The 23,042-nt window shown below is 44.4% G+C and overlaps 1 protein-coding gene across 1 annotated transcript in view; it reads right to left on the reverse strand.

Moving 5' to 3' along the window:
- EHD4 (EH domain containing 4) overlaps positions 1-21,155 on the reverse strand; it is an 81,060-nt gene extending 59,905 nt beyond the window's left edge. Inside the window, exons 1-2 of the mRNA XM_072808641.1 lie at positions 20,831-21,155; positions 1,618-1,794 (exon numbers count right to left, since the gene is read on the reverse strand). Coding sequence (XP_072664742.1) covers positions 1,618-1,794; positions 20,831-21,066 — 413 coding nt within the window. The 5' untranslated portion in view covers positions 21,067-21,155. The remainder of the gene's footprint in view (positions 1-1,617; positions 1,795-20,830) is intronic.
- Positions 21,156-23,042: the final 1,887 nt, after the last annotated feature.

Here is a 23,042-nt window from a genome sequence, read left to right on the forward strand (position 1 = left end):
GTGCTCTCCCACATGGGCTCAACCCCTACTTCTCCCGCAGGAGAGGCTCTGGTGCCACCCAAGGCTGCTCTGGAGAGAAGGAGGAAACTCCTCCCTGAGAGCATCCTGCAGGTAGAGAAAATCATCTGGACAGTATTCTGCAAATCACTGTCAGCAAAAAGACAGGATTTCTCTGTGACTCTATCTACATCATCTATGCATTTCTATTTCTCCTACTGCCACATTTTCTGGCTGCCATTTGGATGCCTCCTTTGATTTGTGATGAGAGCATACAAAAGCCCTTAGAGTCCGGTTTTTCTCAGAGGCATCTCTGGAGGTTGCATGGGCTGCCCTTGGCAGAGTCACTGCTCAACACCTGAGCACATCATCCTTCCCCTAGTCCTTGCGAATGGAACTCCCCAGAGTTGTGCAATGAGACATCTCAGCCTTTGGGAGGGTGGCAATGGACTGGGAGGATCTGTTCCTATCTTTTAAACCATCTAAAAAGAAGTACAGTTTCTTTTGTTTGGATGACCCCTCCTTGGCTTTGCACCCCCAGAGTAACTGGTCTAAATCAGGAGACTCATAAAAGAGGGAAATAGAGGGGTGAGGGATATGGCAGGAGAGAAGAAAAAGAAAAGGGGTTTAAAAAAAGCTAGAAGTGGCAAAGAGGAGGAAGGCAAGGGAAGGGACAACAGGTCATGTCTAAGAGGGCAGAGCTGCATCCAGACCTGCTTCGTCTGCAGCCCTCTGTTTCATTGGGAGCACTGGAGAAAGGGTACAGGATAATACAGGCAAAACACATCTCCACCTAAGACAGAACCTCAGCTATCCCACAACTTCACTTCTGCAACAGAACCACCAAATAACCAATTTAAGTTTTTGTGTGGTTTTGCCTCTATTTCTCCTGACAGGCCTTAATGAACGAGGAGATAGCTCAAAGCATGGGAGTGAGAAGCATAAGGGGCAGCCAAGCAGGAATATCAACAGGCTGAATCTGGGGGGTCAGACAAGCCTCAGGGGTCCTCTGGGCTGAGTTCCCTGTACAGGAGTCCCCAGCATACCACACCTGAGCGGTGGCCATCCAGTCACCACTTAACATTGTCAGTGACAGGAAGCACACTTCCTCACAAGGCAACTTGATCCATTTCTGGACTGCTGAAATTATTAGAAATGTATTCCCTGTACTGTGTGGCCTTATAATGACCAATCCCAGGCCTTAGCTCTATCCTCTGAAGCCGCCCAGAATAGGTAATAACTGATCATTTTCTATAATAATCTTTTCAAATATTTGAACACAATAAGCATATTCTCTATAGCTTCTCTCTTCTAAAACAGACATACTCCATTCTGTTTTTGAAACTTTATATGTAATTGGCAAGAATTCAAAGAAGAATTCAAAGAAAACCTGACCAGGGCGCCTGGGCGGCTCAGTTAAGCGTCTGCCTTTGGCTCAGGTCATGATCCTAGGGTCCTGGGATCGAGCCCCATGTTGGGCTCCCTGCTTGGTGGGGAGCCTGCTTCTCCCTCTCCTGCTCCCCCTGCTTGTGCTCTTTCTGTCAAATAAATAAATAAACTCTTAAAAATAAACATACAAACAAACAACCTGACCAACAATGCCAGGTTGCTCGTGCTTACCGATTCAGAAAAGCATTTCCAAAGCGACTAAGCTTTCGAAATGGCTTTTTAGGATCCACAACTAATGCATTCCCTGGGGTGCTACCCTCAGTCTCTCCATACATCACAGCGATGAAGGAATCCGTGGTGGGCTCTGGACCAATCCTCATGCCTGGGAAATCTTGCTCCAGTAAGTATCTGGGAATGGGAAAAAGAAAAGAAACTTAGCAAGTTATCACAAAGCAAGAGGCCAGAAAGCTTTCTGGGACTACCAATTTTTAACATAAACATTTAAGAGCCTAGAAATATAAACACCAAGAAAAGGAGAATGGTTGGCATTTTACTCTCCTGCAAATGTTCAAAGCTTAAAATCTACAGACCTAAGCATGGTGCCCCCCGCTCCCACCCTCGCCACCCTTTGAGGCCTAGTAACAGGTCAAGCATCTTGCAGACTTTCTGGATCTTCTGAAAAGGTACCTTTGCTTAGCACAATTCCTGATCTGGGCACCACAGATGCCATCCCAGGGAAGTGTACCCAGCCAGCTCCTGTGCAATCCTGCTGGAACCTACTCAGGCCCATCTCCTTTTGGGAAGTGTCCCCCCTCCCTCCAGGGTGCTGGGCACACCTGCTCTGTGGGCCCCGGGCACCTGGTGCCTGCAGCCATGATGGTGCTCACCAGGGGCACTGCACTTCTCTGTTTGTGGGCCCTCGCGGGCAGGCCCATGCCTACAGCCAGATGCATAGCCCCCCACATCCAGCACTGTGCCTGCCCACAGAGCGCACTCAATGTAGTGAATGTTAGAATGAACTACCTCTTCTCCTTCTCACCGGTGATTACTGAGGCCCGCACATCCTCCCTTGCACACTTTACAGCTCCCTCGGGTTCCTGGAGGTCATGGCCATGGAAGACCATCTCCAAAGAACTGAGCAGCAACAGAGGTTGCTATGGGGGGGTGGGGGCCAAAGGAGGTGGAGAGGTTCAGATTAGATACCACCAGGAATTAGATACTAGCTCTATGTGCAAATTGGAAAAAGATGCCCCTTCCTCCAGTTAGACCCAGCCCTGCACCGGGGTTTACAGCTTAGCAAGCTAGCTAGATTTTACCCCCCACACACTCCCCTGCCCTGTGCCCTCGTGTAGTTTAACCTGCACCACTATGCACGTGGGACTAGCAAATGTCACTTAGGGTTCCTCTTCAGGGGGCTGAGGAAGCCAGTTGATATGGGACTGGCTCAGTGATATGGCTGGGGTGCAGCAAGGCAGCCAGAGGTGGAGCAGTGGGGAAAGTCTGCTTTCTGTGGTAAAGGGCTGAGCCCCTAACATAGCTCCTCTCCACCACCCCTCCCTCCACCAGCACTTTGTTCAGCTAAAGGCACTCAGAGCCCCTCCCTCCCCACCAAGATTTCCTTTCCAAGAAGGAACACACTTTCGTGTATTTATGCATATATGTGGTGGGAGGGGCAGGGCAAAGACTCCTCCCTCCTTCCTCTGCAGCCAAGGGGAACATGAAGAAAGGCATATTTTGGGATACGTTTCCCTCATTACCAAGGAGCAGGTGGAAATGCAACACCTTCACAGAATGCCTGACAGTGACTGGGAGCAGGTTCTGGAGGTGGGGAGCAGTGAACAGAAATGCCTCTTTGAGGTCCCAGGTCCCAACCCCGCCAGGGGCTGAGCTTTCACCCTGGAAAAGAAGCTCAAGGGCAGAAATGTGCATAGTTCTCTGGCTTCCCATTCCTGCAGCTAACAATGGATTTGGTACCAAGCTATTTGTTTATTTCTAATATGTCCCGAACTGATCAAATTTCAGCCCTGAAATTTTATTTTGATAAAATCAAAATTTTGATTTTATTTTCTGGGACAGAAGGACCTGCACTATCAACTGTCCAACACAATTTTGCCATCTTTCTAAGAATAAGAAATTAGGCCATCCCTGACACCTATGTTTTCTATGCCAATGCAACTGAAAACTTAGCAGGCTGTATTCTGAATATTTAATGGATCTCATCACTAGTTTTAGTGTCATCCAAAGTTTCTACATTTCTCTGAAGTTGTGGAGCACCAGAATAGATGACATTTAAATAGGTCCCCTAAATTTTGAGGAAATGTGAAAAAAAAAAAAAACCAATCAGCTAATAACACCCAGCATTTACCAAGTGCTCATTATTTCCCTGGAGCACAAAGCCCTCCACATGCACAACTATTCATGTATGTAATCTCCCTAATACTCTGAAGTGGGTGTAACATTATTCCCATTTTACAGGTGGGAAAACTGGGGCATCAGAGAGGCTAAGCAACTTGCCTGAGGTCATACAATAAGTATGCTTCAGTGGAAATGGAATGCAGGCAGTGGGACTCTAGGTCTTGCGCTGTCTCCAGGCAATGTTCTTTTTTTTTTTTTAAGATTTAATTTATTTATTAATGAGACACACAGAGAGAGGCAGAGACACAGGCAGAGGGAGAAGCAGACCTCCCCCAGCAGAGCCTGATATGGGACTCAATCCCTGGACCCCAGGATCACAACCTGAGCCAAAGGCAGACGCTCAACCACTGAGCCATCCAGGAGCCCCTCCAAACAATGTTTTAAACCTGGGTTTGAGCTGGTGGTTTGCTAAGAGATGAGGAGCACAAGGGGAGTTCATGGGCCTCATGCAGGGTGTGCCACTGGCCATAGACACCACAATCCTGTATCTCCTCAAAAGTGAGAAGAGCTCTCCCCACTGCCTTCCTGCATGGTTCTGGGGCTGCCCTAACAACAAGGGGACAGCTCTCTCCGTTTTCCCTAGAGAAAGCTGGGGAGAGAAGAAGCTACTTTTCAAAACATGTTCAAATTTAATTTTTAAAAAAATTCAAAATTTTTTCAGGTACTGAGTAGACTCGTAAATATCCTTGGAAGCAGAAATGTTCATGTTTACAAATTCTTATGAAATTCCACACAAATCTTAGAAATACTGGTAGAAGCCAGCAACAATAGCATCTCATGCTCTGTGAAACACCAACGCTTGTAGACTGAATGCAGAGTGCATGGATTTCATATACATCTATGAATTTAGGTGGTACAGCCACTTGCGGTCTCAAGTCTGAAACCATTCATCAGCAAAGCTAGAATTCAAGTCCACATCACATCCCTCCTGAGTCCACTTTGATTTTCATTCCCTGTGGCCTGGCTGATGCTATGCCAGGAGATCCAGGGTGCAGAAGGTGGACCACTGAGGAGCAGGGCCTGGGCTTGGAAGAACAGCAGTGTCACCAGGCTCCCTGCAGCACATGCAGTTCTCACGAAAGGGTTAGGTCCAAGTGCTGGTTTGAAACCTAACCGGCATTGTCCCATGGAATCAATGTTAACAGCAAGGGTTGGCTTGCAAGATAGCCTACAAAGGTCACACACGCCAATAAAACAGACAAACCAGAAAAGAACCATAGCACTACCTTTTGGGCAAAAACCCAGTATTGGGTACCACCTTGGGTGGCTCTCTGCAATCTTGCCCCTTCTCAGCACCTTCCCAGGCCTGGGCAGGAGGAGGACCCTTCTGCTCCAGGTGTCGGGAGGTGAGAATGGGGCTCAGGCAGGGGCTGAGGGGCTTGTGGATGCGGTGGTTCAGCGGTGAGTCCCCAGCAGGGAAGTAACTCACATGTAAAGGTGTGTAAGCCAGGCCATCACTGCCAAGGAGAGCCCGAATTGCTTCTTAATGTTTATATAAATATATATAGGTTTATATAAAAGCACAACAAACACCACTAATTCTGGAATAACAGAGGTTTCAATGAAAAACCTAAAGTATGAAATTGTTTAAAGAGGAGCAGGTGTTTCTTATTTTCAAATTCATAATGTAATTGAAGCTAGAACTTCCTAGGTAGCAACCCTGCCAGACAGAACTTTAACAAATTATTTTTTAAGCATAGTTAAATAGGGACATCTGGGTGGCTCAGTGGTTGGGTGCTTCCTTTTGGCCCAGGGTGTGATCCTGGAGTCCCGGGATAGAGTCCCACATCAGGCTCCCCTGCATGGAGCCTGCCCCCCTCTCTCTCTCTGTCTCTCATGAATGAATGAATGAATGAATGAATAAATAAAATCTTAAAAAAAAGCATACTTAAATATATTTTGGTTTACATCTGACAAATAATTGTTCAAGTATGTTGCTAATGTGAATCAGTTTGAAGTAAAAGGTGCCTCTGAACTGTGACTTTGATAAATCACTTCACTTTTGGGTCCTAGACATAGAAGAGAAGTAGAACTAGGAAGGGCTATCCTGTAGCTTGCTTACCTAGTTAATTTGCTTAGTAATACTTTCTCCCACAGTTAAAAGCCAAAATTTAGCGTTCAATTTCATTATCAAAGCAATACCAATGAAAGACATAATGTATTAACACTTTAAAGAGCTCATAACACCCAACTCTGGTAAGGGTGTAGTAAAATAAACACTCTGATATATATTATATATCAGTGGGAGAATCAGTATAACCTCACTGAAAAGCAGTTTGATACTTTGTGTTAAAAGCCTTTAAAATGGAGGTAGTTCTCTTTGAAATCGGTCCTTTGCAAAAATCCTAGATACGTGAAAAAGATTTTTGTGTGAAGATGTCCATTGCAGCATTATCCAGAACAGCAAAAAATTTAGAAAAAAAATTGTGTTCTCTTTCCCATGGCTCTACCATAATATAAAATGCACTTATTATATTTATGACGTATTTGCTGCCTCCACCTGGTAGGGTATATGCTGTAGGAACGCAGGGCTTTCATTCTCTTCCGTTCACTAATGCTTCCCACAAGCTTGGAACAATCTCTGGTACATGGTTGAGGTGCTCAATAAGTACTTGTTGAAATAATGAGTGGATGAGTGATTACACTGGCCTCTGTACCACCTTTTCTTTTCTTTTTTTAAAGATTTTATTCGTGAGAGACACAGAGAGAGAGAGGCAGAGACATAGGCAGAGGGAGAAGCAGGAGCCCGATGCGGGACTCAATCCCAGGACCTCGGATCATGCCCTGAGCCGAAACCAGATGCTCAACCACTGAGCCACCCAGGCTCTGTACCACCTTTTCAATAGGCCAAGGCCATTCCCACCTCGGGATTGCTTGGAAAGCCCTCCCCCAGATCCCTGCACAGTCACATGGCACTTCCTTGGGGAGCATCCTGACGCAGCAGCCTCTCCAGTCTGGTTCCCTGTCCCTCCCCCTCATTACCTATGCAGAGCACTTATCCAATAGCTGACACTTTCCTGTTGGCATGTCATTGTCCCAGGATATTAGGAGCACCTTGAGAGACAGGCCCTGGTCTGTCTGGCTCACGACTGTACCGTAGAATCCAACACAGCATCTGGCACATAGTAGGTGTGGAACCAGTGTCTGGGGACCGACTGGCTTTCTCTGCGCCCTCATCCAGGTGGCCCTTTGGCCCTGGCCTCCCTCCCTCACTTTTCTGCCTCCTCATCCTACCTCATGTGGGTCACTCTGGTCCTGTCCAGCTGCCTCCCAGCCTCCTTCTTCCCCATCTGCCCTGCAGGATGAGACTGTTTTTCTAAAGCTTTAATCAGACAGCCCTCACTAACCACCCAGTCCTTCCCAGATGACTTCCCTTCCGGGACCCCACGAGCACCCCTCTTCTGCCTCGCACTCTGGGATCTTGCTCCTCACCTATTGCAGGCCTTCTTTCCTCCTTGATTAGTCTCTTCCAGGCCTGAAATTCCTGTGCCTGACTTCCCTTACTTCATTCCCTCTGTCTGGTGGGGAATCATGTCTCATGATCTCTACCATCTAGCCTACCCGCTCTTTCAGTCACTTTACAAAGTGTCACCTCCTTTGGGCAGTCCTCCCTCCCTGAGCACTCCAGGACCTTTTTTTCTGACCACTTTCTGCTGTAGAGCTTCTCAGGAACACCCGGTATTAGTGCTGTCTGTGGGCCGATCTCCTCTTTTCTGATAGGTTGTCATTTCCTGCAGAGCACAATCCACACACGAGTCCCAAACTCTCTTAGGAATCATTTGGCTCAACCCCATGTCTTTACAGGTGAAGAGACTGAGGATTAGAGCAGGCAATCAAGGACTTGCTGGTCAGACTAACTACTGGCCATGCAAGGCTTGTATTTCCCAGGGCTCCTCTCTCTTGGCCCAAGGCTTTTGCTTTTACATCAAGCTCTGCCCTGTAGCTTTGGGGTCCCATGTAGCCCCCAGCTGCTGGTGTCTGCCCTAAGTAGGACCCGTTGGATACATGAGCTAATATATGATGTTCTAAGCTGACTGCCCAGAAAAGTTTTACATGGGGGGATGGGGAAATTCAGATACACTTAGGTCACACTGCCAGGTGGGCAGGCACTAAGGAACTAAGAAAAACCAGGACACAGAGTATCTGACGTGAACAAAGTGTGAAGAAAGTGACGAGGTTCAAAACCAGCAACCTTGAAAAGTCTGAGCAGATCCCAAGTTTCGACATACAAAAACGGGTCACCTATAGGCACCAGGCTGATCAACTGTGTTAAACTTGGCCGTACCAGAGGCTTTCCCAGAGCTACGAGTCCTGGAGAGTTTGTGGTGTTATCCGCAATAACAAGAATTCAAAGGACCAAGAGGCCACAGGAAGACTACAGAAGAGCATCGCCACAGTTTTGAGCCAAGAGCCCACTGCACAGGCATCCTGTGTGTTAGAAAGGGTTTCTGTCCTGGCTCCACCTTGTTCTCCTTCTCCTGTGTTCTCAGAAAGGGCTGCCTCTTCCAGGTGTGACTGCTCTAAGCCATCAACGTAAAAAACAGATAGACATCTAGGATTTCAAGCAGCGGGGCAGAGGGATTGGTGGGGAGGATGGGAGACCCAATGTTTGCTTGTCCCTGTCTGCTGAAGGCCATGGCATTTCCTCGTCCAGGTGGCTCCTGGACACACTTGCCCAGCCTCAGATCAGGGAGCTGACTGCATGCAAGGGTATATGTGGACAGTATCTTTTTTCTTCCGTTGCTTAGGCTAGAAAAAACCCTTTTTTTTAACATCATAGCAAAAAATGTAGTTTGTGTTAAGAGGAAAAGAAAATCTTCAGGATGATGAAAAGTCCCTCAAAATACTTAAGCACCATCTTCTCAAAGATGAGCTTAAGGATGACCAAAAACAAACAAACAAGGTAGTCACTCAAGGATAGGCTTTCCGAAATTCCAGCTGCAAATGTTGTCTCTCCTGGTAGTCATCCATGCATTGTCTAGGTTCTGACTCGTGCTTGGAACAATGGAAAAGACATTAATTATTTTAGTAGCATAGTGGTCCTCCTATTCATGGAGGATTCATTCCAAGTGCCTTGGTGGATGCCTGAGCCCTCCACGCACAATATTTTTTCCTATACATACACACCTATGATAGGGTTTAATTGATAAATTAGGCACAGTAAGAGATTAACAAAAATAACTAATAAGATAGAACAATTAAAATATACCATCATAAAAATTATGTAATGTGGTCTTTCTCTTTCTCTCAAAGTATCTTGCTCTACTGTACTCACCCTTCTTGTGGTGACGTGAGATGATAAAATGCCTACGTGACAAGATGAGGTGAGGAAAATGACATAAGCATTGTGATGTAGCATTAGCTACTACTGACCTTCTGACCATATGTCAAAAGGAGAATCATCTACTTCTGGACTGCGGTTGATGGTAGGTAAGTGAAACCATGGAAGTAGAAGAGCGGATAAGGGACGACTACTGTATATCTGACGTTGTAGGATTTGTTATGTGCTGATGTCTTTATATGAATAAATCTATTTCATCCTAAGTACCTTATGGGGTTGGTACTATTTTTATCCCCATTTTACAAATGAAAAAAACTAAGGTTCACATAAATTAAGTGGTTTATTAGAACCTAAATGTCTTACCCATCCTGTGAGAACACTACCTGCCCTAAATCATAGCTTGAGAGGCTATCAGCCTGCAACAGAAGCGTTTACAGGAATGCATTCTGTGAATCATAACAAACATACAAATCTCAGACTTTTTAGTAGGTATTCAATAACTACATCAGCACTCTAAAAAGTAATATGGCACATATAATTCGGGGTGTTTTATGAGCATTATTTTTCAATACTCAAGCCAAAATCTAGAGAAATGGCTTGTGTGATGATGAAATGTTTAGAAATGTTTGTGCATACATTGGCATCTGTGCATAGTTTGAAAGTTCAATTCATTGATATGGAGTAGGATATTTTTAAAAAGAGCATTTAACTATCTCAAACAGTCATTTTGTTCTTTTGAGCATTCGTTACTAAGGTTTTAAGTCATACAGATGTGAAAGAAATATATAAGGTACAACTTTTGAGTTCAGTGGAGAAGCAGTTATATTTCCTTATTTTAAAATCCAGGGCTAAGAGTTTAAATACACTTCATTTTAAAGTGTTGGCAAGCTTTACAGAATGTACTTTTTACTTCTAGTACTTGATCCACTATTTCACTAGGAGAGTGAATGAAAAGAAAGGGTTAGTCCTTCAACTGATTTGTGTTGAATCTAGAAATGATGTTTTAAATCAGTGTCCTTTGTTTATCCTTGTGTTTAATACCAAGAAATGTAAGTGGGAGAAGAATCGAACATTTGTTATCATTAAAGTCTTAGAAAATGGTCAAGAATATGTAATTATTTCTTAGCAAGTAAACACCACCACCACCACTACCCCTTCTGGACACCACTGAACAATAGATTATTATGAAACCACACTGTACAGTTTATAAGGCATTTTTAGAAAAGATTTTATTTATTTATTCATGACAGAGAGAGAGAGAGAGAGAGGCAGAGACACAGGCAGAGGGAGAAGCAGGCTCCACACGAAGAGCCCGATGTGGGACTCAATCCTATGACTCCGGGATCACACCCTGAGCCGAAGGCGGATGCTCAACCACTGAGCCACCCAGGTGTCCCTATAAGGCACTTCATACACGTTTTATCACTTTGCCCTCACTGTTGTTGGAGCAGACATTTTATCCCTGCTTAGGACAAGGTAAGCAGCTAGCACTAAACCACATTAGCACAGGAAAATGACTACTTTTAACATTTTGATCTATTTCCATCTGTCGTTGTTCTGTGAAGATATTTTTTTTCTTTATAAAATTGGGATCAGAATGTTTAAATAATTTTGCATCTAGATTTTCCACCATTAGTTTTTCCTCAGGCCATCAGAAATTCTTTGAAAACAATTTTTAGTGGCTGCAGACTATTCTAAGATGAATATCTAATAACTTAGTTTGCTACTTCCTTACTCTTGGGCATTTAAATAGCTTCCCATTTCTTGCTCTTATAAATAATGTTGAGATAAATATCACAAATATCTCACTTTCTTTAAAATTTTAATCTTTGAGTTGCTGAAAAACTAAGGTCAAGCTTCACTTGCATTTTAAACTCAATGTCTTCCTTAAGTGTGAAACCTAACTTTTATTTTCATTTTTATTTTTCCCTTAGTTAAATCACAGACATGTTATGGCCATGGCTGCTTGTTCAAGTGACATCGTCTTTGAAACTGTTGTGCCTACTATGGAATCTACATTAGCCTATGGGATCAAGAAACTGGAATTTGCTGGATAAAGCCTTTTCACAGCTCTATTTTTCCAGCTATGAATGGCATTTAAATCATGCAGGGCTGAGATGTGCTTAGGGCACAGTGGTGTCTAACCTGTGCCAGTACCAAGAGCTGCTCCACTCTGCCTTCCATGCTATTCTGGAAGGAGGCCAGAAGAAAGAGAAAGGAAAGGAAGGAGATGAAAGGGGGAGGAAGTTCACTGGAATCATGGCAATATGCTTCCCAATTTTTTATAGCCCCATTAATTTCTCTAATCATTCATTTGCTCATGCAATGAAGATCTAATTAAGTGAGGACTTGTACTTTATGAACCAGACAACAGAATTTAGGTTGATCTGGGAACACTGGCAAGCGTCATGATAAGGCTACAGAACACATTTCCCCAAGTGCCTTAACTATAGGACCCTTTTTAAACATCTATTAACAATCTCCCAGAATTACCTTCCACAGAACACAGGTTAAAGGAAAAAGTAAAAAGGCATTTAATGAAGCTCGACATCTGTTCTAGTTTTTTCCAATGACATTCTTCTAAACTAGTAATAAAAAGATAATTTCTTAATGTGATTAATTTATAAAATATTAAACTAGTAGGTAACATATCTTAAAGTGAAATAACAAAAGCACTGTTGTCACAATTAAAAGCTTGATGTAGATGATCACTTCCCAGTACAATCAAATACGAAGCAGAAGAGGAAACAAAGTGATCATGAATGTCATTGATATAGCTGTCTATCTAGAAAATCCAAAAGAATACTGAAAAGCTCTCAGAGTAACTTGAATCAAATGAGCAGATACAAAATGGAAATGCCTAAAAATCATTAGCTATCTCACATTCTCGCAATACCCATCTAGAAAATAAAAAGGAAAAAAAATCTGATTCACAAGAGTGAAGGATTATAAAATATCTAGGAAAAACATTAATATGAGTATGTAGAACCTATGTAAGTAAATCAAACACCTTTCTCAGGTCTACAAGAGGTCTGAGTTAAAGCCATACTGTGTTCTGGAAAGAACAAATACCAAAATACAGTGCAATTCCAATATAAACAGATCCGAATGGTATTTTCTGAGAAGAATCTAATGAAGTAATTTTGAAGTTCCTCTGAAAGAATAACAGGAAATGATGATTGACAGTATTTGCAAAATAAAGAGAAGTGAGATCAGAAGGGTCTGTGTTACCACTGAATTAAAGAATGTTTTAAAGTAACAGTCCTTAAGAGAGTATGATGTGGGCATAAGAATCTACCAACAGAGCAATATGACAGGAGAGAAAGGTTCCAAAAGATTCTAATATTTAATAAGTTAGCATATGAAGAAGCCTCATGTGGTAGCGGAAAAAATAGGATTATTCAATAGTGCTAAAAAATAAAAAACAAAAAATGAATACTTTCAAAAGAGATTTTAAGTAGATTAAAGAGTTAACTATTTTATTTTATTTTTTAAATATTTATTTATTTATTTGGCGGGGGGGATGCAAAGGTGGAGAGCATAGGGAAAGGGAGAGAGAGAGAGAATTCCAAGTAGACTCCACACTGAGTGCACAGCCTGATTAGGGGCTCGATCTCATGACCCTGTGTTCATGACCTGAGCTGAAAATAAGAGTTGGATGCTCAACCTACTGCTCCATCCAGGTGCCCCCAAAAGTTAACTATTTTAAAGATTTTTTTAAACTTAAGGATTCCGTAATATTTAAGGATTTTCTAGAGGCATAAAAGACATCATCCAAGAGGAAAGAAATATTAAGAGTTGCTCACAAATATTAAATATATCTCCATGACAAAAAATTATCATAAAAATTAAAAAGGCAAACCTCAAACTGGAAAAATAATAATTATGACAAAAGACTGACAAACATTATTAAGCAAAATATTTAAACACCTACAACATAAAGACTAATATTCCAAATGAAAATTGGGACAAAGTTCACAGATAACTCACAAAGAAACAGATGACAGCTACATATTTTGTAAGTTCAACTTCACAGTAAAAGGGAAAAGAAAAGCAAATTAAAAGAAATTTTTTTCCTGCACACTTATGTTTTTAAATAATAATACATAGTTTTACTGACAGTTTGTGAAATCATGATCCTCATATTAGACTCTGTGGTAGGAATCTAATTTGGAATGACTTTTCTGAAAAGGAATATATGTATATATATATATTCAGGATAAAATATATGTTTTATTTTATATAAAATATATATACATATGTATGTATATATGTAATCAGCAATATACATAAACTTGAAAAATATTTATACCTTTTGATGCAGTAATTCATACTATTCTAAGGAAAAAAAGGAGACAAAGGTTTACAGCCAAGAATGTCCACTGCAATATTATAGATAACAGCATAAAATTAGAAACAATGTTCCAAGCTGCAGGGTAGACTAGGATACAGTCATGAAAGCTATTTCTGAAGATTACTTCATGACACAAGTTCATCATATCATATTAAATGAAAAAGGCTGTTTATTAAATTGCATTTTTTGCATAATTCCCAGTTTTGTAAGCATGACTTCTACGTCTTCATCTAGGTCATTCACTAAGAATGTGAACAGATGGAGCTTGGACCACATGTGATGGAAGGGCCACCAAAGCGAGCCTTTCTCTTCTGGGTTGAGGCCGACCCGCTTCGTGCTTAAAAGATTCAACTATCATGAACTTTCCTCTATCAATCGTTCCTAAATACTTCCTGGGGGAGGCTACCTAAGAATGACTCTGGGAGGTGGTTTATAAAAACCAAACCAAAACCAGATTTCTGAACTTCTCCCACAGAGATTCCGGTTCAGGAGGTCTGGGATTGAGGCCTTGAAATCTCTTTTCAGGCTCCCAGTGGTTCTGACCCACAGCCAGATCCAGGAACCATGGCTTTCTAGTTCATAATTTTCCAAGGTTTTGAAAAGTATACTGAAAGTCTTTTAGAAGTAAACTTCTAGATGTGAGTTAAAGAAGAGAATTTTATAATTAAAAAAAAAAAAACCCAAACCTATCTCCCCTTATACTTCTACTAATCCTGTGACATTACTCCCATCCATCAGGCAGGTGATGTAGTAAGTGGACAAGAGGCCGTCTTGCAGGGTCTCTCTGCGTGACTGTTGCCACCCACACCGTACCACCTGGCCCTGGAGCCCCCAAACCCCTGCTCCGAGGCCTGCCTCTTAGGTTAAAAAGCTGCTGTCTACGGGCCCCTTCCATCCACATTTCCCCATTTCCCCAGAACGCCTGTCACCAGGACACAGTACCTCCCTTCAGTAACCAGCTGCTAAGAGTTTTCTATATTTGACGCTTCACCTCCCACTCATTCCTCAACCCACCGCCACCTGGCTTCCATCACCACCACTTACTGGCATGGCTCTTGCTGAGGTCATCCTGGCTCTTGATGGCTAATCCAATGGATCCATTTCAACCTTTTCCCCAGAAGTATCTGGCCCTGTTGACCATGCTCCCTCTTTCCCTGACTTTTGTGGGGGCTACCTGATGCCTCACCTATTTAGCAAATATTTTTCCTTTTTTGATAGCAGCACCCTGAGGAGCTACCACATGGCTTGGGGGCTGTCCACCCACTGCAAGCATGGGTATTCCATTCCCCTGGCTCAAGGAATTGGTTCAGGATGGGTAAACGGCCAAGGTCTAACTATTGACACTCAAACCTAAGACTTTTGCGGAAATGGTTGGGAAGAGGTTCTCTTTTTTCCCCACTGGGGTTGCTTAGCTGGCAGAAGGTGAGTCTGGAGTCAGAGATGGCCACCTGCCCATCCATGAGATGCAACTGCCTGAGAAGGAAGCCAACATGAGGGAAGGCAGCAGAGCTGAGAGACAGAGACCAGATGGCACCACTGGGGGTCCTAGGCCAGGCCTCAAGCCAGGACACCCTGGTCTGATCAGGGTCTAATCATGAGATAATGTACCTTTCTCCTTAAGCCTTCTTCAGTTGAGTTTGTTACAACCAAAAGAGCCCTATGATGGCTCTAAATCACCATCCTCCTGTGACATTACTGCACCTCTCTGGTGACTTGTCCCTGGGTCTCCACAAGCTCGTCTTCCTCTCACTCCAGACCTGTATATCCAACCCCTTTTGGACTTTACACCTGAGTGTCTACTCAAACATGGGCTTAAATTTAAACTCATAACTATGCCCCCACTCTTCCTCTCTGTGTGTCCCTCATTTCAGTGGATAGCTCCACCACCCACCCAGTTATCCAAGAAACCTGGGCCTCATCATGACTTCTTGCCCTCATTTCCTGGTCTCATTTGGGCAGCTAATTCTGGCTCATTCCTCAGAGATCAGCTTTTAGGTTGTGTCATCAGGGAGGACTCTTCCACCCTCCAGACTGAAGGAATGGTCCCTCCTATGCCCCCATCCCACCCTGTGCTTCTAGGGTCACAGCTCCTGTCACCCAGAGCCCTACTGGCTTGTGGATTCTTATCCATATTCCCCATGAAACTCTAAGTTCTGGGATAGCCAGACCCTTCCCAGAAATCAATTATTATTTGAATAAACAGATGCTGGGGTATACTAGTATGATCTTATATTGCATATTACAGATAGTCCATTCTTCTGTAAAAATTAAGTATTTCAACATTTCAGAAAGATCTACAAAGGGCATGGTATTTGGCAGAGAAGACTATCATTTTCAGGGGCTCCAAGGCCAGGCTGACAGTGAGAACCACCCAACTGGGCCCACAGTGTTTTCTTAATGGGATTTTCTTTAATGGGCAAACCAGGCTGCTTCCTGGTGAGTACCCTCGCTTCTCGTCATTTTAATAACAGAGTCTATGGCTTACCAAAGGAATGAAGTGGAGCTTTGTTCTTTAATAGAATCTATTTCCCCCTTTTTTCTGAAAACTGGGACATTGGCCTGCTTCAAATTTTCTGATATTCCTCATATTCTCATCACTTCTTAAAAATCACCAGACAGCTCTTGGAGCACAAGTATAAGTTCTTGCTATCTGGCCCTGCCATCTACTCCCACCCTACACCCAGGTATTTACTGGGCCATGCCTGTGCAGCCCTTGGGGGGTTTCTCATACACCCTCCCACCTGGCTGGGGTCCCTTTCACATCTCTGGATTGTTTGCTTTTGAGAGAAAAGGAGAAAAGACGATGATACTAGCTGAGTAGTTCTGCTTCCTGGAAAGGCTACAGCAAGAGTCTGGAGCAGTGGGCTTATCACTTCCTGATTCTTTTTCTTGTTCTGCTCAAACCGGAAAAGGCCTTTTTCTTGGCTGAGGCAATTTCACCTTCCCAACCTGCTTACAAGCCTCTTTTTTTTTAAAGAGATTTTTTAAAAATTTTTATTTATTTATGATAGTCACAGAGAGAGAGAGGCAGAGACACAGGCAGAGGGAGAAGCAGGCTCCATGCACCGAGAGCCCGATGTGGGATTCAATCCCGGGTCTCCAGGATCGCGCCCTGGGCCAAAGGCAGGCGCCAAACCGCTGCGCCACCCAGGGATCCCTGCTTACAAGCTTCTTAATACTCCATACTGTCCATAAGCCTTGTTTCCACACTTGCATATGGAGCTTGTGTCCTCTTTCCCCCCATTTACACTATATTTAAATGATACTTAAAGTTTTATTATTTTTTTAAGGTTTTATTTATTTATTTATGAGAGACACAGAGAGAGGTAGAGACATAGGCAGAGGGAGAAGCAGGTGCTCGATGCGGGACTCAATCCCAGAACCTCAGGATCATGACCTGAGCCAAAGTCAGACACTCAACCACTGAGCCACCATCCCAATATTTAAAGTTTTAAAACATAATTACTTTATCAAGTATTTTATAGGAAAATATTATACTTTGATTTTACTAGCTTAATTTGAATGTCAGGAAGAATGAACATATTTATACATTGACGAGAATATACGGGGGGAAAATATAGGGATTGTGTGATAGCTATTTGTACTTCCCTTTCCTTTCTTCCTTCTTTTCTTTCTTTCTTTAAGATTTATTGATTTATTTTAGAGAGAAAGAAGGGAGAAAAAGGGAGGGAGAGAAATCCAACAGTGGGGAGGGACAGAGGGAGACGGAGAGTGAGCCTTAAGCAGACTCTACTCAGAGCAGAGCCTGCCACAGGGCTCGATCTCATGGCCTGAGATCACCACCTGAGCTGAAACCAACAGTCAGACACTTAACAGGTGCCCCTGTACTCCCTTTCTTCCTCAGCTATACTCCTTAGTTCCTTTTGTCCATGTGTTCTTTTGGCTTATTTCCATGATTTTTGGTTTGCCTTTTTTTCTGGCAATCCTTTTTATTTTAAATTATTGGATACAGATGCAGAAATTATCTGACTGGCACATTGCAGAATTATGGAAATTAAAGAAATCACAGGATGCTGAACTGTTGGAAGGCTGAATTGTTTTATATTTTGAATTGAGACAAAATTCATAAAACCTACCCTTTTAAAGGGTACACTTTTGTGGTTTTTAGTACTTTCACAAAGTCGTGCAACTGATACCTCTAGTAATTTCAGAACATTTTCATTATCCCCCAAAGAAACTCTGTACCCATTAGTAGTCCCTCTCTATTCCTTTTGCAATGTGGATATCTAGTTGTCCATCACCATTTGCGGAAAAGAATGTCCTTTCCCCCATTGAATTGTGTTGGAACTCTTGGAAAACCAAGTTTACCAGACATATGGGTTTATTTCTGTACTCTTAATTCTATTCTGTCTTTATGTCTATTCTTATGCTACTATCACACTGTCTGGTTTATTGTAGCTTTGTACCAAGCTTTGAAATTAGAAAGTAGGAGAACTCCAGTTTTGTTCTCTTTCAAGACAGTCTTGGCTATTCTAGATCCCTCACGTTTCCAAGGGAATATTAGAATCAGCTTGCCAGGCAGACTGGGTGGCTCAGCGGTTTAGTGCTGCCTTCAGCCCAGGGCCTGATCCTGGGGATCCAGGATCGAGTCCCACGTCGGGCTCCCTGCATGAAGCCTGCTTCTCCCTCTGCCTGTGTCTCTGCCCCTCTCTCTCTCTTTCTGTGTCTCTCATAAATAAATAAATAAATAAATAAATAAATAAATAAATAAATATTTTAAAAAGTATGCAGTGTATACAAAAGGCCTTGCTGACTGGCTTTAGAATGAGAGAAGTTTCCTTCCTATCAGTGCAGACTGTGTTACCAGTGACCTCTTGGTATAAACAAGAAGCCAGGTGGATGGGAATCTTTGACTATGTAAGTCACCCCATAGCCAAGTATGAACTTCTAGTGCTCAGTGCCTAGAAACAAACAACCAAGGCACCAACCAGCTTCAGAGAAATGCAGGCAGAATCCAGGATGGCCAGCAACCTGGGCTAACTCCACTGCTTTCAGTTTCAGGGCAGGCTCTAGAGGGTAGCTGCCTTTTTGTTTGGGGCTTCTTTCCTCTTAGGAATTAAGTCTGTTCCTCCCAGCTCCACTCTGAAACCAAACTCCGGTCTCTGGCGGCTCACCAAGCTTCCTGTCCACCTTGATTTCCTTCTAACCTAACAGGTCCACTTTGTGCCCACTGTCTAAGAACAAAATCACTTAGGCCAGGGAAGGTCTCAAGGGCAAGTGACTTCTTGGTAAGGAGACTACTCCCTCACCCTGAGGTTGCCCATGGCTCCAGTGCCTACCGAGAAATGGTCCATTTGGATAAAGATGCCAGGAGTCAAATCTCAATATCTTTTTTAAAAGTATGCCTAGCCATTCCACAAAGCTGCCCACAAATGATAAAAAAGGGAGAAGAGTGAGGCTATGTGAGCAGAGATGGCCACATCACATCCAGGTGGGTACAGCAGCAACAACACTCCTTAATCACACATAGCACAGTAAAGCCCTGTGGCAAAGACAGACAGGAGGAACAGCCCAAGGGACTATGAGCATGCCCCTGCTAATGTCTGCAGTGATTATAATTATGACAATGCCCGGGCGGCTCAGTCAGTTGAGTGACTGCCTTGGGCTTGGATCATGATAGAGCCTAATGTTGGGCTCCCTGCTCAGTGAGGAGCCTGCATCTCCCTCTCCCTCTGGCATCGACCCTCCCCAGTTTGTGCACTTTCAAATAAATAAACAAAATTAAAAATAAACAAATAAATATGACAATGCCAGCTTCTTATCCTTTATCTGTGTATTTCAAAAGGCCCACCTCCCACTCTTGTACCACTTGGTCACAATACTCCATTATCCCATGTACTTAAAAACTGGTTATTACTGAGACCTTAAAGGTACTGTCATTTTTCAAGGTAACAGTTACTGTAACATTTCTATGATTTGAGTGTCTGGAGTAATATATTTAATACGTTTTTCACCTAATTAATAAGCACCAAATCAGTCAATTTAAAAATTAAATTATTTCTCTCAGTCTTCCTTCACATTCACTTCACTATCTGGAACTATATTTCAATCTAGTGTGTTTGCTTTGCTGAATTCATTCATAGTGTATCTGCACGTCTGAATTGAACACATTTCCTGTAGTGACAACTACTCTATTTGTAGGAACTATTTAGGTCACTAGGATGGAGAAAAGGAGGACGCTGCTTAATAGAAATGGCATATATCCAAATATAGATGCAGTTTTCTGAACACCTGTTGAACATCAATGATGAAGAGATCGTTACAATTTCCCAAGCCTTAGACCAAAACCTTTAATGATTAGTCACTTTAAGTGACACAGGGTTTAAACCCAGGAAAATAAGTTTCCTAACGAAAGAAAGTGAGTCTTCCAAGTGCCTTACTTCTGCTTTAGAAAAGGAACAGGGTTTCTTCAAAAAGCATTTTGTTTCAATGTAAATTATTTCCCAACAAAAATCACTTCAGAGGAAACCATATGATTTGAACCCTAGTAAATGCACAGTAATTGTTTGCTTTTGGAGACAGAGGAAGCCTGACAAATATTTTCAGTTGTCAAGGGAGGAGGGAATGACCCACCTAAGAAATGGAAACTAACGGACAGTAATATGACACTCCCCCTTAGTTCCACGGGGCGCCGGCTGGGGCTGCAACACAGTTAAACTTCCTACGGCCTTTCCATATAAAGGCGGGGCTGTGCAAGAGCTGAATAAAAGCGGCCTCTTACCGGCTCCCCCCAGCACTGTGCTGGGGGTGGCGTACGAGGACCTACCTCGAGGGAAGGGAGCACTGGAAACACCCTCTACTGTTGACATTCATTCATTCATTCATTCATTCATTCAATAAATAGTTATGCGCTCGGGGCTTAATTCTCCAACTATGACTCAATAGCCCATTCGGATCCCACACACCTCCGTCCCCATTTCCAGCCCTAGGCCTCACTCGCTCATCAAGAAGATGCTTATTATAGCCTCCCTCTTCCTCCCTCCCTTCCCCGGGTCCCCAGGCCAGGGTGACAGGACAAACCCAGTCGGAAGAGCCCTTCGCCAAGAGCAAAGAAGGAGGGCTCCGAGTACACGGAGACAGGGCTCCGGAGACCTGCCTGCCTGCGTCGGGAGGGCCAGCCCCTCCTAGGGCTTGCCGCGCCCCGGGGCGAGGCTGCGGGCTCCCGGCGCTGGGACCCGACGACCTGAGGTCACGCCCGTGCTGGAGGGGGAAACAGCCGCGAGGGGATCCCGCACGGGGGCGGGGGTGGGGGTGGGGAGCGGGGCCGCAGGATGTCCGAGCGCGGCGGGAGGCTGGCGAGAGCCCACGCACGCTTGGGGAGGGCCGCCTCCACCCAGGTGGTGCGAGCAGGGTCCCTGGCGGGGGCGGGTTACCTGATGAAGGTGGTCTTGCCCGTGCTGTACTGGCCCACCAGCAGGATCATGGGCTTGTTCTCGAAGTCGGCGTCCTCCAGCGCCGGCGAGTGGAACTCGTGGAAGCGGTACGCCTCCTCCAGCGGCAGCACCTTGCGCAGGTAGAGCGAGCGCAGGCCGCCGGTCACCGTCTGCACCGCGTCCGCGCCGCCCGCGCGCTCGCGCCCGCCCGCCTGCCGCCCCATCCAGCTGAACATCCTGCAGCCGGGCCGCGCTCGGCGCCCGCCCCCTCCGGTCGGCCCCGCGGTCAGACCCCGCGGTCAGACCCCGCTCCGGGTTCGGCCCTCCCCGGCTCGCACTGAGCAGTCCCGGCCGCACTCGCCGCCGCCCGAGCTGGCCCCGCCTCGCGCCGTCGCAGCCAATCGCTGGGCGCTACGTCACGGCAGCTCGTTCACTATTCAGAAGGCTCGCTCAAGTCCTTCCTCATTGGGCCGCGGCCAGCGCGGGTGGTGGCGTCAGCCAATGGAGAGGAGGTTCTTAATGAATTATTGATGACGGAGTCTCTCCGCGGGACGGGGCGGGGGAAAGGGTGTCTCCCGAGCGTGGCTCCGCCGGGTCACCCGAGGGGCCCCCTTAGGTCGCCGGGGCTCCACCTCTGTCCAGGTGGCGTCCACTTCCGGGCAAATCTGAGCTGGCAAAGTGAGCCTCCGGAGGCTCCTGCTTAGTCTCCCAGGAAGTCTACTCCTCCCAGCCTTATGGGGCTGGGGACAAAAGTGCAGAAAGTTGACAGGCAGGTTCTTTCTACCTGCTGGCAGGCGGCTATTTACCTTCGTTTTATTAGTGAAGAGACCTTGACTCACCGACTGACAAGATTTGAATAAGGGGAAGGAGACTCCAATTTACTTGGGGAGGTGCTTCTACTTCACACTGCCTCCGCCAAATTCTGGATCGATGGAAGGCCTCTGGCCCGTATTTTTCTTTATTTGATTTAATGTAAAATTGAAGATTTAATCTCATCTTCATTATTACAACTTAATTACCACATATTGACACGCAAAGGAGTTATCATTACCTCCTAGCTCTCTCTTTTTCAGGTTAAAAGGACAGGTCTAAATGGAGACCGGGAGAAAATAATCAGCCACCACTTTTGGTTTTCTAGTTAATAGTTTGAGAATACGTCTCAGTTGTTTTAGACCGTTTCTCAGGTGTGATCCATGAAGTCACCTGGGTAAGAATAACCTGGGATGCTTGTTAAAATGCAGATTTCGGGGGATCCCTGGGTGGCGCAGCGGTTTGGCGCCTGCCTTTGGCCCAGGGCGCGATCCTGGAGATCCGGGATCGAATCCCACGTCGGGCTTCCGGTGCATGGAGCCTGCTTCTCCCTCTGCCTGTGTCTCTGCCTCTCTCTCTCTCACTGTGTGCCTATCATAAATAAATAAAATTTAAAAAAAAAATAAAATAAAATAAAATGCAGATTTCGGGACACCTGGGTGGCTCAGAGGATGAGCCTCTGCCTTTGGCTCAGGGCCTGATCCCGGGGTCGGGGGATGGAGTCCCCCACATTAGGCTCCTCACAGGAAGCCTGCTTCTCCCTCTGCTGGGTCTCTGCCTCTCTCTGTGTCTCTCATGAATAAATAAATAAATAAATAAATAAATAAATAAATAAATAAATAAATAAATAAATAAATAAAATCTTAAAAAAATATTAAAATGCAGATTTCTGGTTGTCACCCCAAGCCCACTGAGTTAAAATATTGAGTAGCAATGGAGCTCAACAAGGACTCCCCAGTGATTCTGATGTACCCTAAATTTGGGGAACTATGATGCACAACAATACTTCTCTAACTTGATAGCCATGCAGATTTTGATTCAGGGATGTGGGTTGGAACCCTAGACTACATTTCTAACAAGTTCTCAGGTGTTTCCAATGCTGTTTGACTATGGACTATACTTTAAGTGTCAGGGCTGTGGTGAAGATAGAATAGGACTTGGCAGAGAAGATCTGGGTTTGAATCCTGACTGCATAAATTAATGGCTATGTAGCCTTAAATGCAATGAGCGTCCCCTTTGCCTCAGTTTCCTTGTTTGTAAAAATGGGAACTCCTTGGAAGTTGTTGTGTGGATCAAATATTTAGAGGAAGCTGTATGTAACTAGGGAAGTGAACAGAAACCCAAAGGAACATGAACTTAGATATCTGCCTCATGTCAGAATAAAACAAAGATTAAAATATAA

This window comes from Canis lupus, chromosome 32 (assembly GCF_048164855.1).
Source record: "Canis lupus baileyi chromosome 32, mCanLup2.hap1, whole genome shotgun sequence".
NCBI lineage: Eukaryota > Metazoa > Chordata > Mammalia > Carnivora > Canidae > Canis > Canis lupus.